This window comes from Gambusia affinis, linkage group LG09 (genome assembly GCF_019740435.1).
Source record: "Gambusia affinis linkage group LG09, SWU_Gaff_1.0, whole genome shotgun sequence".
Lineage (NCBI taxonomy): Eukaryota > Metazoa > Chordata > Actinopteri > Cyprinodontiformes > Poeciliidae > Gambusia > Gambusia affinis.
In genome coordinates, this window is record NC_057876.1 from 10781844 (window position 1) to 10794861 (window position 13018).

General features: G+C 38.6%; 1 protein-coding gene across 6 annotated transcripts in view; it reads left to right on the top strand.

The window, feature by feature from the left end:
• Positions 1–13018, top strand: part of gria1a (glutamate receptor, ionotropic, AMPA 1a) — an 88287-nt gene that overhangs the window by 18459 nt on the left and 56810 nt on the right. For all 6 annotated transcript variants that reach the window (XM_044128011.1, XM_044128009.1, XM_044128008.1 and 3 more), the window contains exons 4-5: positions 6523–6762; positions 11348–11532. In XM_044128011.1, the coding sequence (XP_043983946.1) occupies positions 6523–6762; positions 11348–11532 (425 nt within the window). The remainder of the gene's footprint in view (positions 1–6522; positions 6763–11347; positions 11533–13018) is intronic.

Sequence of the window (13018 nt, forward strand, 5' to 3'; positions counted from 1 at the left end):
GACGGTGCGACCTGTGCATGGTGAGTCCCGCTACTTGCTTGTTGGCTACTGGGAGAGACTCCAGCCCCCTGTAATGCAGAACAGGATGAAGCTATTACAGAAAATGGATGAATGGATATGCTGACTTCAAGATAACATATCTAAGGATGTCTACGTACTACATATAGTTTAACTAAATGATTAACTAAAAGCAAGGACAGAAACAGTTATCATAAATGAATTATTTAGCTTTTCTCCCCATTAGTTTGTTCAGATATCTGTAGATAAAAAGCTCATTTGGCTTTGTATTTTGCAGCTGCTGAGGTATATGGCATTGTTGGTTAATAATGACATCAAATTGACATGTTAAGCCTGACTGGAGCTGCAAAATTGAGGCATAATTTATCTCATTTATCAGATTAAAATAATTAAAAAAAACAACAACCTTTAAGAAGGTACTAGACACACTTTAATTAAGCCCAGTTATGTTTTAATAATTGTTCTTTTATTAGTCGGATGTAATATTTTAATTTTAAATGTCATGTTTTCATTAATTGTAAGTGGAAAATCACTGTAATGAACAGAAGTAAAGTTTTTCAAACTTCTATTTGTGTGCAATTAATCTATGTAATGTGTTCCACCAACTCATAAGCTCCTGAAATAATTGAACTTTTCAATAATATTCTAATTTATTGAAAGGATTTGTATACGTGTTCAGTCTGACTCGATCTAATAGCATTAGGTAGTAGTGACAAGACCTGGGCTAAATTCTGGCAGCCCATGTTTTCTGTATTTGTCAAGCCGTCCCTGGAAAAACATCTGTAATTTCTCAACACAGGCAAACAAGGATTATATATATATATATATATATATATATATATATATTACAATAAAAACATTCAGAAAAAAAAGATTTAACACAATAGACAGGTGGGATAAATTAGTGTCACTTTATAAGACCTTGGTTGGAGACTTTACCCCCCAAAAAGATCTTTTTCAGGATGATTGACCTTTGAAGCACAAATCACTAAGCTCCCTTAGGACGAACATCCTGCTGCAGTGAAATCCCATCGGAACTGCAGGGAACATAAACCAAGAGAAAGACTTTTCCTCTCTGGTTTGCCTAGAGTGGGTTTTCTCCTGTGTGCTGTTCTCTGTAGCTCACTGGATCAAGTTTTATGTAGCACAGATCCAGCCAAGAAGGTTGATGTTATGCCTGAGCTACTTTCTCTCTCTGTTTGCCTGTATAATTCGGATCATTATTCTTTTGAAAGACAAACTCACCAGCGGGTTTTGCTTCTCTGGCAGCGCCCACCATATGTTACCGTAAAATATGCTAATATTTCAAAGTGATAATAGAATTGAATTATTTTATATTTCCTGGTAGTCGTGTCAAACAACCAGTTGGCAGAGAGATAGTGTCTTAACAAATGTTAGATTTGATTCCTGCTTTCTATTTCATCCTCCTCCTTGTTGGAATTCAAAGTTTTTTTAACTTCATAGTTACTCCTTATATTGTAGAGAAGGTCACATTTTGGCAACATGCTATATTGTCTAGTAGCCATTGCCTGATATGTAAAGCTGGACACACATCTGCTTTGGTTGAATAACATGCTGTCTTGGCTTTCCTGTCACGAAGAATGACTGTCTAAATTAAACAGGAAGTAATAGGTTCAAAATTTTAAATTCCTACTCTCTGATTGACTTTAAAAAAAGTATAAGTTCAAAAAAAACGATGCTTTAGCTTCATTTATGTCTTTCAGATACTTCTTGTCGTTAAGTTCTTACACAAAAGTGTTCATATTTATATTATTAAACATGCAAAAATAACATGTTAAAAACATCCAGATATGTCTGTTGTATTTTTTTTTCTTTTTTTAGATTTTAAGCAAGCTGAGTTTCTGAAATGAAAACACGTTTGATGTGGCAGCCTAATGCAAAGGTTATCAAGCAGCTCCAGCGGAGCAGCTGGAAGGCAGGTATCTTATTCAAGGACACCTTGAAACTGACTTTATCATCTGTTTGCCAAGATATTTGGTAAATATTAAAGTGTGTTCAAATAAATATGAAATAGCTGTGACATAAGGGGTCCTTGGATTAAGACTTTAAAAAAAAAAAATTTAACTCAGGCATCTGTTGGACATATTTTCCATTCATCCATCATGAATTAAAATGCTGCTTGATGTAATGTTTGTCTACTTGTCACGTCAAACTTAAATTCCGCGGTTAAATATTTATAAGTAAATACGAGGGATTCAGCATTGCTCAACAGCTTCCATTTGTGAGCTATCCCATCATCCAGAAATTTGGATGCAGGAGGAAACTGTCACAAACATGCCCTCTTTGTGCAGCCGGCACAGACACGTCTGTCATTTGATATTTGGCTCATGCTAAGCAGAGGAACAGCTGCCGGGCACAGGAAACAGAACAGGGAAGACTTGAGTTGCATGAGTTGTTTCTGACAGCTCCTCCTTTTGTGCGAGTATCACTCCCTTTGGGATTTTAGTTGTCATTTTATTATTATTATTATTTTTATGTCCTGCAGCCCAAAACACTTTGTCCACAACAAATATAAATTAACTTGTTTGTTCGCAGAGAAAAAATTAAAAAAAGTGAAAGCACAGATCCCAGAGAGCTGTCCTCCTTACTCTCGATGCAGGTAAAAAAAAAGGAAAGAGTTCTTTTGGTTCGTTGACTGCAGGGAAATTTGGGAGTTTAGTTTGATTTTGTTCATTTGGTCTTTTTTTTGTGGTTATATTTTGATGAAGGCAGACAGAATGTGGATTTTGTGGAAGTGGAAACTTCCTTGAAGAGTATGAAATTTTCACACAAGTAGGAATGCTATGGTTGCTTAGTTTGTATAGTAAACCCTTACAATACTTGACAAAAGCATTTAAACCTTTAAACTGACTGATATGAAATGTTTTTAACACCGTTTTAAGACGTAAAGATCTGACAATCATGTTGAGTTTGTAGAATCATTTTGGTCTACAATAATTACATCTTCAAGGGATTAAAGGGATTCAACCTTGATTCCAACCTCATCTGTTGGCAACAATGTCTTGGTAAATGGTCACAACTTTATCCCTGAATTTGGTAAAAATGGAGCTGAGAAAATTGTACAACTAAGCACTGACTTATCGGATGAAAAAGCTGCTCGTAAGACTTTCCTCTGCGCTTCTCTGTGTGATTGTCTGATTGTTCATTAGTGTCGCTTCCTCTTGCCCGGATGAGGAAAAGAGCCTAAGCTTTTCTTCTCAACAGACTAGCTTAACACTGCATATAAACAGCTAAAGCCAGGGGACATTTGTATTAAGAAGCAACAAAAAGGAAGATAAAAAGCTTTTAAATTTGAGCCATCATAACTTTGCCTCTGGTTTATGTCTTCCCACCATAATAGCTGTGATGGATGCTTAATGGGTATTATCGCTTACTTGTTTGGAAAGTAAATGCAAATTTGGTGCAGCGGAACTGAACTGGAGAACTTCCGTTATTTCCCTAAAAATATCTGCAGATTTTTCAAAGCCGAGCAAAGTTTTTTTTTTTTTGTTTGTTTTTTTTTCTGCAAATTTGCTAATTCCTTCAGGGAGGGGAAGGCTAATTATGACAAAATGTCCAAACAGTCGCAATTCCCAGCCCATCTTCCAAAAGCTAATCCCTGCCAGAGAAACCGAGCGTTGCCCGGGCAGCCTCGGTCCTGACGCCGTGGCAGCTGTAACCGTGGTGAGGTGATCAGGGATGCCAGGGCGGACAGGTGTTGCTGGGGTCTTGGAGATCACTTGAGTTGTTTCAGGCTCGACTCAAATGTCGCTGCACATGTGGAGTAACAACTAACAAGCCGCTCACACACAGAAAAACACACGCACACACACTATGTTGCTGATCTATCCTGGTAGGTTAGCTTTGGCTGCTGGGTCTCGCTAATGGCCTGTGTCTGTCTTATGCGGAGCAGACAAACACTTGTTTGGCCTGCCAGCTCAGAGAAAGGGGCCTTTGCCACATGGCTACATTATTTATTTTTATTTTATTTTTTTTATTTTGCAGGTATGAGAAACGAGAAATGACTTATGCTCAGTGAAACATGTTAACTCTGCTCCTGGGCAGAGTAATGGGACACTGCGCGAAAAGTCAAACAAGCTCTCATTACCTTTCATCCAGGCAGAACGCGGAGGACACCTCTGAAATCGGCCCTGGAAAATTGTAATGCACGCTTGTGGAAGGCAGCGGATCAAAAAGCATCCATTTACGAGTGAGAGCATGTGCAGACCATGAAGGGAAGATAGTTCTGTTACTGAGTCAGTGTGGCGAGGCACAAAATGTCTATTTCAGGGCTGCTTTAAGTAGGGTGACTCACCAGGCTTTTGGAGCACTTCGGGCTGCATATGTGTTTGTGTGTGTGGGCATGTATTTTTATATGATAGCGCTGATTAGTTTTTTTTCTCTCCCTCTCTCCCTGTATCTCCGTCACACACACGTGCCTGCCTGGAGGGGGCAGGTCTGTGACAGGTTAGGCGTTTTGGGTCTTGGCCATCCTTTCTCTCTCTCTCTCTCTTTCTCTTTCTCTCTGTCTCTGCTTCAGCTCCGAGCAGCAGGCTGGCCTTTGCGCGGGTCCAGGCAGAAATTTCAATCTGTTTGGTAAATACTGAGATAAGTGAGGCCCACCCATCACCTCAGCAGAAAATAGTCCAGGCCAGACCACACGAGTGCAAAGAGATTATGTTCCACCGAGAGGATGTACCTTACAAGAAAAGAAAGCTATTAACACCAATTTGGCATTTTAAGACGTACCAGGGTGCGGAGAAAGCACTACCCGGCATATAAGTGATTTGGAGAAAGAAAGGAGATGAAATGTGAGACGGAGGGGGAAAAAAGCGAATGAGAGATGAAAACCACCTCCTGCAGTTAGGAAAATGTCAATGGAGCCCTGGGGATGCATTGATTAACCTCTCTGTTTCTCACCTCCTCCACTGAAGCCAAGAGCCACACCAGTGGTGCATAAACATGATTTTAATTGGAAGACTTCAAAACGCCTCGAGAAAGATGACAATCTCTTTTGTCTCTCTTTTGTTCCTGGTTTTTAGTTTGTATTCCTGATTGGATTTAACTCTTCAGCTCGGTTTAATTCAATTAGGCCTCTGTGTTATGGATTTTCCCACACATGTATTGTTTTGATCTGCAGATTGGTTTTAATAAATGCGGGGAAGAAAATCTGCACATGTCTACAATTGATTGGCTAATTGTTAGTTTTGGTATTTTATCTGAACTCTGTAACATTTAATCAGAAATGCAGTTTAGACCTGTAGTTAAATCATCACAGCCTGGGAATTTAATCACAGGGTCGCCAGCATTTTACCAAAGAAAGTTTTCACGTTACACTATGGGTCATCTGATTGTTTTTGCAAAAAATAAAAATAAATAAAACATTTCCCCAAATACATTGCACATTTTACCTTGACATTATTTCATATAAAAGATAACTTTAATTAAAAGTGTGATGGTAAAACATTACTTATCCCCGGCTGGTTGTGCATTTGGAGAAACGTTTTTGAAGGAACAAACATCCATTCTATTTACCAATGTGGAATATTTATTCTAGAATAATGAATTTAGATTTTATTTTAGGTTTTACAACATGCTTAAATACAAATAAGCAAATTGTTTCTTTATTGAAATAGTCAGTTAATATTAAAAAATATGCTTTTAGACTCTTTCAATGTAAAAAAAAATGTGACGTCAAAGCAGGGCAACAAATCTGAACAAGGTAATAAAATATGCAAAGTCCATCAGGATTGTTTGATCTGAATGATAAAAGAATACATTTTTTTGTGTCGGTGCTCGTTAATGCAGATGGAATTTATTTAATGTTTCATGAACAAGATCCTTAATCATAAAAAGGATTTTAACATAAGATTTCACTAATGAATAGTTTAGGTTTCTTTGTGTCACTTGGCTTTCTATTTGTCTGTATCATCATCATAAAAAAAAACAAACAAAAAAAACAATTACCAACACCATTTAGAGATATTCTTTGTCACTTTACTCCATTTTTCTTTAGACATCTAATCCTTCCTCCTTGGTTTGCTGATCATTAGAATCCTCTATTTATATTGAAACACTTAGAAATCAGATGGAAAATGTCTCTTGCTGCCACTTTCTGGGTAAACAAAAGTCTTCTCCAACTGAAAAGAAAGAGACGGAATTTCCTGCAGTTATAATATTCCGGCATTTTCCACTTTAAATCAGGTAGCCACTACGAAATCACCCAAAGGTGAAGCTAAAAGCGTACATGCAGCCATTCCGATTGATTATTTGCAGTCAGTGTTTTTCTTTTATTTACGGTGCGTAAAAAAAAAAATTAATTTGAGAAAATATTTTTTATGACTCTAGGAGTCACACTGTTCCCACAGCCCGTTTATATAATAGCTTGTTGTCCAGCCAAGAGTGCCTTATTTACCATTGATCTTGCTCTTTTCTTTTTTTTAAAAAAAACAAACAAAAAAACACTCTATTTAATTTTCTTACTTTCTGTTTTGTCCTTTCCAGTTTGCTCCCAGTTCTCCAAAGGTGTGTACGCCATCATTGGCCTCTATGACAGGAAGACTGTAAACATGCTCATGTCGTTCTGCGGCGCGCTGCATGTCTGCTTCGTCACGCCATCCTTCCCCATTGAGACCGCTAACCAGTTTGTCATCCAGCTGAGGCCTGAACTCCAGGACGCTCTGGTGGGAGTCATCGAGCACTATGGGTGGAACAAGTTCGTCTACATGTACAGCTCTGACTCAGGTAGGTTGTTTTCACAGCGTTAATAAGATTTGGTCATTACCAGAGAAGGTGATTGTGTAGCTAGTTTGTACATTTGGTGTGTGTGCGTGTGTGTGCGTGGGTGTGCGTGTGCGTGCGTGTGTGCACATTTTTCTCTAAAATATTTGAGAAGACTGTGCCTCACATCACCATGGTGACAGAAATCATCTTTTCACAGACAGACTTAAAAAAAAACACCAACCTCCACTGACTTGCATATAAAGTAGGTAACAGAACAAAACATTAGTCTTTTTTTTCACAGAAGAGTTTTTGTGGCGCTAGTGGCTCGTAGTTTTGTAACAGTAGGCAGACAGGAAAGCAGGTGAGGAGAGGGGGGAAGACATAGGAAGGCAAAGGTTGTTGGGACCGGGAGTCGAACCTGCGATGTCTGCGTCAAGGACTAGGGCCTCCAAGCGTGGGGCGTGCTAAGCCCCTGCGCCACCACAGCACACCCCAAAATATTAGTCTTTTTATCAATCTGTCACCAGCTGTAACTTGTGCCTCCATGCTTTCTCTTACAGTAGGAATGGTATTGACATTCAGTTCAACCATTCTAATGAAACTCCTGCAAAGGCAGACAGAAATTAGGCCGAGCACCTGTCAGCCTGCTTCTGTATAGCCAAAAAGCTTTACCTTATGCCATGCCATCTGTGCCAGGTGTTGCGGGTTTCAGAGCATGACCATGGTTGGTTCCTGCTGGTTTGTGCAACAGAAAATAACACCCACTATACATAAAAGTACATATCCATATGTGCTTTTAGCTGATGCTGAAGTGGAGAGCGTATAGGACTCCTGTCCACTCATATGTTTGGCCTGTTGGAGCAAAAATAAGAAAGTTATTAAAAGTCAATGATTACACAGACGTCTATCTCTGTTTAGACTGATGTCTGCTTGTTTTGTTCCTGATTTTTTTTTTTTTTGTTATTGTCCACAGCCTACTTTATTATCTATTCAAGAAATGTCAAATTGTGTGTGTGCTTACGTGCGTGCGTGCGTGCGTGTGTGTGCGCGTGTTTGGGTGTGTGTGTTTGTCCAGGGTCACCTCTGTGTATCTGAGTTGTGGGATGAAGCGGGTGAAATCCATATCAGTGGTCCTCAGTTGCCTGGATACTACACTGCAGTCACCATTCCTACAGAGTTATTTTAAGCCCTGAAGAAAAACCCAATTTACTTCAATTTGTCTTGTTTGTTTATCCATTTTCCTCATGGTTCCATATGTCAACTTTAAATATTTATGCATGATTTGTATCTTTAAAAAAAAAAAAAGGTAGGTGTAATATCTTGTGGAAATGCTCTTTTATTATTTTGGAAATTGTGAATGTATGAGCCTTTAAAGATTTGATCATCTTGGGTACAAACTTAATGGTTTAGATTTATTGTTTTATATGAGAAAAGAAATGATTCTAAGAATCGTAGACATCCAAATAAGCTGTTTTTATTTTAGCTGTCATGCTAATAGTCTTAACATTTGTTTTTTTAACATTTGTTTTAATAAGAAGACTGAGTGTTTGGTAGCCAAGCACCAAATACATGAGAATTTTGCTACTGAAAAAATAAATAAATCAGATCAATAAGTGAATAAGTGGACGAGGGTTTGAACGTCTCTTAGCGCCGTATGAGTTGAACTGCAAACCCTGTAGGACAGAAGGATTTAGCGGTTTCCATCAAAAATACTCACACTAAACTGGTTTGTTTTTTACCTCCAGCCTGGGTAAAACGAAAGTACTTCTTTTGTATTTTCTGCTGTCCTTAGCGCGACCTTGAACTAACTTAAAATGTACAAAACACTTCTGCCATTACACTACATTATTATTTATTGAACAAAGATCCTAAACAGCAGAAGCGAGTGAAAAAACTACATATCCAACATATTCCGAGTCTTGTCTTTCATTTTCCTCTTTTTATTTTTTTGGAGACATACGTGTTGTATGATGAATGAGTGGCTCATCTTTTCTTTTTTTTTTTTTTTAGTTTCAAAGGCCAGGAAAATGGAAAACAAATTTGATAACCCATTAACTCTATCGTGAGCAATATTGAGGAAATGGGCTCCTGAGCTGTTATTTTTCTCTTCTCTCAATTGCCAGATGCCCAGGTCTCCATGTACCGCCTCTGGCTAAAAAGGTGCTTATCACAGCCAGATTCCATTATGATATTATTCTCTTCCAGGATGCCTTTGGAGGACCATTTTTTGCCTCTGCATCTCCTAAGAGGCTCCCTGTCAGGCGGGCTCTGATTTATATGGATGCATTAGGCACATCCAGGAGCAGAAGATGCTATTTGATGCAAATATAGCAATTCGAAAGGAAAAGAGAAGCAGTGGAGGAATAAAGAATAGATGGAATAAAGAAACAGATATTGTAATGATGATAATCCAGCCGCACTGATGACCTGTTGAAAGCGCGATTTACCCTAGGAAACGGATGAATTCCTGCGAAAGACTGGCGTCCTGAACGTAGCTGGAGATAGACACCAGCAACCCTCCTGACCCCTCTAAGGGACCAGGGTGAATAGAAAATGGATGGATGGATGGATGGATGGATGGAAACGGATGAATTCCAAGTTTTGTTTAAGAAGAATCCAGACTAAAAATCTAAATACATGGCAAGAGATACAAAGACCTACTAGTTAGTTTTCCTCTTTGCCCTTTTATATAGCAACACTGGAAGTGTAACAAGCTGGTGCTGGTTTTTTATTTGTCCAAGTATCTGCTGTGGCAGCAAATCCTGAAATAGTTTCTAATTACTTCAAATTCTCATAGCAATGTTGAACTGTTGAAATAAATTGTTAAATAAAGATATTTTAAGAGTTTTCATCATATCTTTGGTCTTTGTACGATGTACATGTTCTGTATTTGCTGTACATCTGTCGTTGGATTGCTAATATGCAAATTGGTACCGAGAACAATCCAGTTGCTAATTTTAGAAAAACGTGAGTGCTTTCAAATGGAGTTCTCAAACGTTGTAGCATAATATACACAATAATCGACAAAACTAACAACTCTAAGCACTTTACGGTTTTGGGAAATAAATAACGGTATTGGAAGAAAATAATAATAATTTTAAAAAAACAGTACAGGAAAAGGAAATGAATAATTCCACTCTGTGACATTTGAGAGTGTTTATGCTGCTTGGTGCTGTGCGTTTTGCCGAAAGCTTTAAAGACACCTGGAATCGACTCCATTGAGCGATAGCTGACCCACTGGTCTTTTTCACAACAGTGATTAATTATCTCCCGTGTTCCCAGGCCTGTCATCAGTTACAGAGCTTCTGTTAAATCTGTCACCAACAAGGGTGGCAATTATTCACTCATTAGCAGCAGAGAATAAAAACCAACAAAAAAAAAAACAGCACGATCAAAGATGAGGTACATCTCCATGTTTCTTTGCAGGAATGTCTCTCCAGCTCCTGTATCTAATTTATTCTCAACATTCTCCCATTTTTCTTGCTTTCTCATTTATTAAGGTGTTGCAGTCATATATGACGCTGGAACGCCATTTGTCTTTTTTTTTTATTGTTGTTGTTGTTGTTAATGACCTGGTGTCAAATAGGCAGCAGGAATTTCCTGGAGAGCAGCTGCTGTGCATTTTTATAAGACCTAGCAGCCATCTTTCATGTTTGCCAGCCACGTTTATTATTGTTATTTTGATGAAGTGTGCGTTGCTTTTTGTTGTTGTTGATAAACCAGAAACTGGACCGCTAGACAAAAAAAACAAAAAAAACAAACATAATAATAATAATAATAATAATAATAATAATAATAATAATAATAATAATAATAATAATAATAATAAAAACCTCATCAAATGCTGGTTTGCATCTCACATTTTTCTAATTGCTGCAATTCATTTAGATTACAGCAGCCAGTTCAGTGTGGGTGAAATTACTTTGTTTACTCTGTGGAACGACTGCGACTGCCAGCTTGAGAGGAATCTGATCGGTCCTTTGCCAGCAGCAGCACAGAAGTACAACAGTGAGTCAGACTGTAAATCAGAGCTCAAGATCAATGTGTTCCCTAATCGCCTTTTATTTCCTGTCTTACCATAAGCCGTCAGCTCATTGGCCGCGCTGCTTCTCTGTGATGTTCAAGTGTCTCAGCTGCATATCGGCGACAGCGTAATTGAGTATCGCCACCTGTAATTGGTGCTTAAAGAAAGCAAGTCTGGCCCCGATGAAGCCCGGGCCGATTATTTGTTAGCGTGAAAGCGGTGATTACTTAGACCGGCGGCGCACAAGCCGGAGAAGCACACCTGTAAGTGTCAGAGTGCTTAATGGACTGTCCCGCTCATTACACTTTATCACTAAAGCTACAGGGGAGATTCTGATGGATAAGCTTATAAGTAGAAGTATGGGTCTCTGCACAACTTCTGCTCGGTTCACAAGGCGCTCTAATTTGCTTCCGCAGACCGCGAGCGTAATTGGGTTTCACGTTGCGGCACGAAAGGTAGACGTTCTGGACACAAACGGCAGCCAGTCGTTCGTCGTGCGTTGCAGAAATGTCCTTGATGAATGCATCTGAACGTTGTTTGTGCAGCAGCGGCTGACGCATGATTTACTTTGTCTCTGCGCAGGGCTTTCGGTGCTGCAGAAGGTTCTGGACACAGCGGCGGAGAAGAACTGGCTGGTGACCTCGGTCAACGTGGAGAGCATGACGGGTGACTCCTTCATGAAAGTGTTCAAGGATCTGGACAAGTGGAAGGAGGGGAATATTATCATTGATTGTGAGACCGAGAGACTCACTGGCATTCTCAAAGAGGTAAAGTCCTTCAGCGTCTGTGCTTTAGTTGGGATTTTAAACGAGGGAGTACCTCAAAGTCGTGTAATGATTGTGAAATTTAGAAAACTAGGATATTGTTTTACGAAAGAGAACTTAAAGTGTAGTGTCCATTTTAGCAACCTCTTAAATATAGTTCATTTGGAGAATGATGTTACCAGATTGGGAAATCTAGAGTCTGAGATTATTGTTCATCTTCTTTTGCATTATATATTGCAATATTTAAAAATTTTCCATCGCTAGAATATTGTATCATTACCAGACTACAAACCTACCTTCAACACCATGAGAAAAGAAACATATTTTGCTGTTGTTTTTCCTCATTATTCAACATCAGACATGACGTCTTATCTTGTAAAAGAAAGTACATTAGACTGGTGAAAAAATGCACAATGACAAACCATAGTTACCTGTTAAACACACACTAACACACTGACAACATTCGATAGTGTAGTAGCATACAACAACAGCAATATTTGGTGACTGAAAGAGCAGCTTTTTAAATAAAGGACCTGTTTCTTTAGAAAAAATTAATGTAAAAAAAAATCCGTCAATGCTTTAGGTGAAATTAAATAGAGTATAATCTGACCATGAATTTTTGTTAAATCATCCATTTTTATAGAATTATCTTAGAATGACTTTTCAAATGAACCATGACACAGTCAAGAACGCTCCAGTTCAACACTGGGATTAAAAGCACCAAATTACAGCAAATGACACAGAAATACAGCACAGATAAGGTCAAGCTGAGGCCCGACACAACAGAGAGCAGGGATTAGAACAGCAGCCTGTTGATGCATGCCGATTTTTAACTTGAAGTGGTGTACGTTTTAGATTTAAATAAAAAAATGGCAGCATAGTCCAATGACTCTTTTAAATAAATCCAGTGTTCAGGCTCGACAAAGCAGCAGCACAGACATCAGAATGAAATCCGCTTCACATAGCTAAGCAAATTAATTACGGCCACTACAGACAAATGCGTCTCCTTTTGAGGGAGGCAGCGATAATAAAGCTCTTCTTCTTTTTTCCCTCCCTCTCAGTTTATCGGTTATCAGTTTTTGTGGAGATGTGGTAAAATATATCATCTAAACTGACTTGGATTATAATTATACTGTCTAATTATTATTATTTTTTATTTATATACTCATTGAGCCACAGCTGTTTTCCTTTACAATCATCCCATCACTTTTTTTAAATCCAACATCTGTGCTACTAAAAATTCTTTTGATAGTCACTTTATATTTCTAACAATGTAAATCTTCCACATGGACGGGGGACAGAGTCCAGTGAGCTACGTGCAGAGGGGTAATGGTTGCTATGGAAACCGTTACATGGCAACGATAGAACTTGAATAGTTCCATCGTTGCCATTTCAGACATCACGTGTCTGAAAGTACGGCAAATGTTTCTGTTATATTTTCCATACCTAGAGAGATTGGATGGAGATTTGAGAATCTCTGAAAATTGGC